General features: G+C 37.2%; 1 protein-coding gene across 3 annotated transcripts in view; it reads right to left on the bottom strand.

The window, feature by feature from the left end:
• Positions 1 to 646: 646 nt before the first annotated feature.
• The window catches only part of Rasgrp3 (RAS guanyl releasing protein 3), a 112692-nt gene continuing 107265 nt past the window's right edge, over positions 647 to 6073 (bottom strand). For all 3 annotated transcript variants that reach the window (XM_046441623.2, XM_046441621.2, XM_046441624.2), the window contains exon 18: positions 647 to 2600. In XM_046441623.2, the coding sequence (XP_046297579.1) occupies positions 2592 to 2600 (9 nt within the window). In that variant the 3' untranslated portion in view covers positions 647 to 2591. The remainder of the gene's footprint in view (positions 2601 to 6073) is intronic.

Below are 6073 nucleotides of genomic sequence, written 5' to 3'. Positions count from 1 at the left end.
TTCTGTAGTCATTCATTTTGTCAGAAGTAATGCTTTTATCCTAGGGATACTTAAACTTCTACCATCAATAACAGTTTGTGTCCCCTTTCCTAAGAGTCCTGCCTTCATTTTTAAATAGCCACCCCCTCAGACCATGGGTGGGGCTGCGACCAGGTAATCTGAGGACAGTGTTGCTCAGGAGGCAGCCACTCAACTCAAAGGATTCAAATGCCGGTAACAGCTGCTTCAGTTTGGGCAGATCTAAAGCATCAGTCTAATCTGTACAACCTTCAATGAAGACTCAATGGAAACATCTAGTAAATCCTGCCCTGTACTACCTAATATTCCCGGGTAAGAGTTTGGTTTTAGTTTTGGTTTTGACTTTTAAGGTGACCATGATCATCAAACTTACAAAACAAAGGTCTGGAGGAAAAATTGTAACCACTCTTTTTGGTCCATTGTGGCATTGCCTATTTTGTTTATTTTACTCATTATGGAAAGTTGATAGATTGGAAGCATCAGAGTCACCATTCACTTATGGTCACATTACACAATTAAAATTATAAAGCATCTTCATTATGGATTCAAATTCCTCATTAGCAAACTAATAATAGTCATGTGTTTGTGTGTCTACACATAGTATGTACACATAGCTTATACACATAGAAACATTTGTTTTTGTCTTTATTTTTTACTCAGGGTACATTTAGTATCTTTGTTACAGGAAGGCTGACAATATAAAACATTTCCTATATACGAAACTCATAAATATCCCAACTGAAAGTATCAAGTTAAATAATGCCTTTGAGCAGAAAAAGAACAGTCCAACATTTATTAACAAGTTTCTTCATGAATTTTCTTGAGTTTTTTTTTTTAACACAAGAACGTTTCCTGTACTTAAATTGTCATTTTCTGTTGTTGTTAACATGTATTTCATTGCATTTTTGAATAGGAAGAGATAGCCTATTTACATGGAACCAACACCTGGAGATGGCTGTTTGCCCTCTGAAGTTCCAGTTCTCTTATATTCTAACTTAATCACAGCTCCCTAAAAACTAATACTTTCATTTCAGTCCAGTCTCTGAACCTGTTTGGCACAAGTCAGTTCTAGCAAATTTGGAACCATCTTTTAAATCACTGGAGCTATTTTGCCCTCGCATCCACGGACTCTCAGTTCCCCAGTGCCAAGACCAAGTCTTGACTCTGTGCATCTAGCACAGGCCCTGCCCCAAACAGGCGCTCAACATGTTTGCTTGCAAAACCGTTCTCAACTCTCCTCAATGAAGGAGAGAGAGAACAAAGCCTTACTGAAGTGACTGCCCCACACAGAAGCACTGTCAGCTTGACATACACTAGATACGCTTCAGCCTCCAATGTGGACCAGTGGTACCTCTGTGGAATACAGTTTTTGACTGGGGATACAGATCATTCCCTTCACCCTCAGGCTCAATCCCATCTCGACTTTTGAACAATCTTGAATTAGGGTATCTATTCTCTAATCATTTAAGAAATAGACCCACATCTAGTTATTTTGGGTCACAAGACGATATTTAAACTATTAATCTATTAATATTTTAAAAGTTCAAATAAAATATCAAAGGCAATTAATTATAATTTTCTTTCTATGAATATTCTTCAATTATGGATGAGAATTTATTAGGAAGAGTACAGAGTTATCTTTCAGAACCAAAGTTTTCTTTAAAAACAAACAAGGATCTTAAAATCACTTTGGGCTTTTAAAAATTGGGGGTTGTTTTGCATTTTCCCTGGTGGCTTGTTTAGTGTTAAATTTTGTCACCCAAACCTTGAATTAATTTCTTAATTTTAGTATTCCTATTTTGGAAGTCTTCAAAAAGATGCATGAGCTCAGTCAGATGGGACAGGTAGAGTTCATTTTCCCCCATGGCTATTTGAATATCAGGAGAGCTTTCCTGGCTACGTCATGGCCCCTTAGTGATGCAGAATTGGTTAAGACTTTGGTGATCTACACATGTGTGACTTATTACACATCACAGCAACCACACATGTGGTAGAAGCAATGTAAACAGCTTCTCCTTGGAGCTGATCATCAGAAAAGCCACTGCACTCCAGGATCTGAAGAGCTTTCTCATCCCTAAGGAAAGGATAAGACTCGGTCCCATCCAAAAAAGCACACAAAAGGACCTCTAAATAATTCCTCATCACACATCCCCTACAAACCATACGCGCACGCACACACATACACATACACACACGAGGTCTATAAAAACACTGAAATAATATTCTCACAAAAACAGCAAAGTCTGAGTTTAGAGAATGAGTATCAAGTACATGCACAAAAGCTTCCATTTAACCCGTATATAAACGGCTCTAGAGAAAGATGCATGAAAAAACTACTGATTACATAGTTTATGGCACCTAGCCAGGGACAGGGGAGGAGAGAATAAATAGTTTGTAGTGAGGGCAAATCCTCTGTCCCATAGCCCAGTCAGGGCGATCCAATGACCTCAGGAGGCAGTAAACACCCAGAGATTCTCCCAGATAACTCCCTGAGATTGGAGAGTTCTTCAGAGTTTTTCATCTTGATCCTTTCCAAAGCCAACTTGATTGCCACCACTTTCCTCAGCCTGAAGTCAGCCATCCTTCAAAACAAATCAGAACCTGTTGGTAAATGGGTCTCATTTCACAAAACAGAGGTGTTCCTAGAAAGCGGCTTTTTAGTTGAATTTTAGGGAACATCTCAAATGATCAGTACTTTGTAATCTCAGGATTTACAGGGACTGAAAAGATCATGTAGCCCACCCAGCACATAGAATCTCAAAGACTCCCATGTAGAGTCCAGCTGTGTTTCCTAAAGAATACCCTACAAAACCATCTCTTCAGAGGTGCCTTGTTAAAGGCTTCTCTCTTTGTAATCCACAATACAAATTTGTATATGACAAAAAAATTTACATACATATAGATGTATGCATGTATGACTGTATGTATATGTCATATATAATTCATAAACATTGAATTTTGTTTATTCCAGTATTTTCCAGTCCTTCTAGGCTAAATATTCGTTTGCTAGATTAATTAGTTTTTGTGATGCTGAGAATCAAACCCAGAGCCTTTTACATGCCAGGCAGGTACTCTACTGAGCTAAACTACCAGCCCTGTTGGCTAGATATAATTTAGCAAAGATAAGGAAAATTACATAGGAAATACACATATTAGTTCTGCCAAGAGAGCAATCTTCACCTGCCCTATAATCTAGAGGCTTAGTGGTCACTGTGTGATGATATCCACTGATACAGAAATCATTTATGTACCTTTATACTTTAAAATGACTATAAATTCTGGAACTCCATTGAAGGCAATACACAGATTAAAACACAGCTATTTTTTCCTGTTGCTGTATTTTGAATCTGTTCCCCATGTGTTGAGAAATGGATCCCTAATTCAGATGTCAATGGTGGGGCCTCTGGGATGTGATTAGGATTAGAGGAGGTCATGAGGGTGGGGCCTCCATGATAGCATTAGTGGCTTTATGATAAGAAGAAGGACCTACCATAGCCTGCTTGTTCTGTCTCACCATGTGATGCTACCCTCTGCCCTGTTATGATGCAGCAGTACAAACTTAACCAGATGCCAGCAGCTTGATACTCGACTTCCCAGCCTCCAGAACTGTGAGTTAATAAACCTTTATTCTTTATAAATCACCCAGTCTATGATAATCAGTTAGAGCATAAGAATATGGATTGATGCATCTGTCTTTATCATTTTTAATTATAGAACTGGTAACTATCACTTGATATTTAATATTTAATGCACAGATGATTTCTTCTAATACCATTTATTGATCTTGTCTGGCAGAAAAATTCTTGAATTTCTACATATTCAACTCTTGCGTATAATTTTGTCCCTTTTTGTTTGTTTGTTCTTTTTGCTTTTTCCCTGAACAAGTTGAATTAATTGTCTTCTCATTTGTTACTGATTTGGATTGGAGTGAGACATATACCATATATATATATATATATATATATATATATATATATATATATACACACATATATATATTACGTAAGCACATACTATTTTATTAATTAGCAAAAATGAAATTAAATACTAGTGGTCAGTGAACCAACCCTATGATTAATGAGAGGAGAAAATTGAAGACCTAAGAGTACATTTGAATATAAAGGCTTAATTTCTTTTTCTTTTTTTTTTTTTTTAATATTTATTTTTTAGTTGTACACAATACCTTTATTTTGTTCATTTTTATTTTTATGTGGTGCTGAGGATCGAACCCAGGGCCTTGCACGTGCTAGGTGAGCGCTCTACCGCTGAGCCACAACCCCAGCCCCAAAAAGGCTTAATTTCTAAAGAACAAAATTAAATTCTCAAAAACTAGGATTTTTGTCTATATTTACTAATAGTGATTATTGATCAGGAAACTTAAGTCCAAGAGCATGGGGTAGAACTGAAGTCAGGAAACCTTACCTATGTAAGTGACTGTTCTACATGTAACAGATTGTGAATTTCTCCTATCTCAGGAGCATGGTTTAAGTACTTGGATTATGATAGGTCAGGGGAAGTGAGCACGTGACCAATTTCACTGTTGTTAAAAAGCAAGTGCTCAGGCTGGGGATGTGGCTCAAGTGGTAACGCACTCGCCTGGCATGCTCAGGGCACTGGATTCGATCCTCAGCACCACATAAAAATAAAATATTGTGTCCACTGAAAACTGAAAAATAAATATTAAAAAATTCTCCCCCTCTCTTTCTCTCTTTAAAAAAAAAATAAAATAAAGATGTTGTGTCACCGAAATCTGAAAAATAAATATTTAAAAAATTCTCTCTCTCTCTCTCTAAAAAAAAAAAAAAAAGCAAGAAGCAAGTGCTCCCCTGGATTCAGAGATGTCCAAAAATAGACACCGTCCTGTGCTCCAAGTCCACCCAAAGAAACTCTTTTTTCTGAGATTTCAGTGGCACTGTGGTGCTCGTGGAAGCAACCTCTGTAGGCTGAGTTAGTGCCTGGAATGACTAACAATTTCAGGCAGCATCCAAAGAATCTTGTGCAATGATTCTTTGCTTTTTTTTTTTTTAAATCATATTGAATATATTCAATGCTATGGGCTCCTCTGCTGCCCAGAAATGAGTATATCCATCTATTATTTCATATAAAATAAAAAGCACTTTCATGAACTCCTTTGAAACCATTTTTTTTTAGACCTCAGGTTAAGAGAACTTGCCCTAGAATATCTTTCTCTGGCGCCAAATCATAAATTTTTTTCTTATTCACCTTTATATCACCAATTTGGACTATGCTAGGCCAGTATAAGTGGAAGGAGAGGATTGACACACGTGCCAAGATGATCAGTAGGAGAAATGTTAAGTCAGCATTGTGAATCTATAGAGACAGAAAGTAAATTAGTTGGCTACTTATGGCCAAGGAAAGATGGAAGAGAGTGACAGCTAAGGGTTTCTTTTTGGAATGACGAAAATGTTTTAAATTAGATTGCCATGATGGTCTCAATGCTGTGAATATACTAAAAAACACTTTACATTGGTGAATTTCATTGTAGATGAATGATATTCCAATAAGGAAGTTTTTATTTTCTTTTACTATTTAGCAGATATGAGAGCCTGTGTTCTATCCCCAGCATTGGGAAAAAAAAAGAAAAAGAAAGAAAGAAACGGGGGGGGGGGGGAGGGAAAGGAAGGAAGGAATAAATAAATAAATTAATAAATAAATAAATTGCTATGGTTTGAATAAATGTCCCCACAGACCCATAAGTTAAAAGCTTGGTCCTCAGCTTGGCTCCATTAAAAGGTGGTGTAAACCTTCAACAGTAGGGCCTAGTGAGAGAATTTAGGTGTACCCTTGAAAGAATTGTAGGATGCCAGTCTTTTTCGGTCTCTTTTTGCATGCTTGTCATGAGGTGAACACCTCACTCCACCATGTGACCCTGTTTCCCCTGCAGCCTTCCATGATGTATTACCTCACCAGAGGCCCCAAAGCAATATGCTTACCCGACCATGGACTGAAACCTCCCAAACTATGAGCCAAAATAAACCTTATTTCACTATAAGCTGATTGTTTCAGGTATTTGTTATAGTGACAGAAAGCTATC

Source organism: Marmota monax, unplaced genomic scaffold (assembly GCF_021218885.2).
Source record: "Marmota monax isolate L192 unplaced genomic scaffold, Marmota_monax_Labrador192_F-V1.1 WCK01_AAM20220418_F8-fsc00010, whole genome shotgun sequence".
NCBI lineage: Eukaryota > Metazoa > Chordata > Mammalia > Rodentia > Sciuridae > Marmota > Marmota monax.
This window is presented reverse-complemented; position numbering and strand designations above follow the sequence as displayed.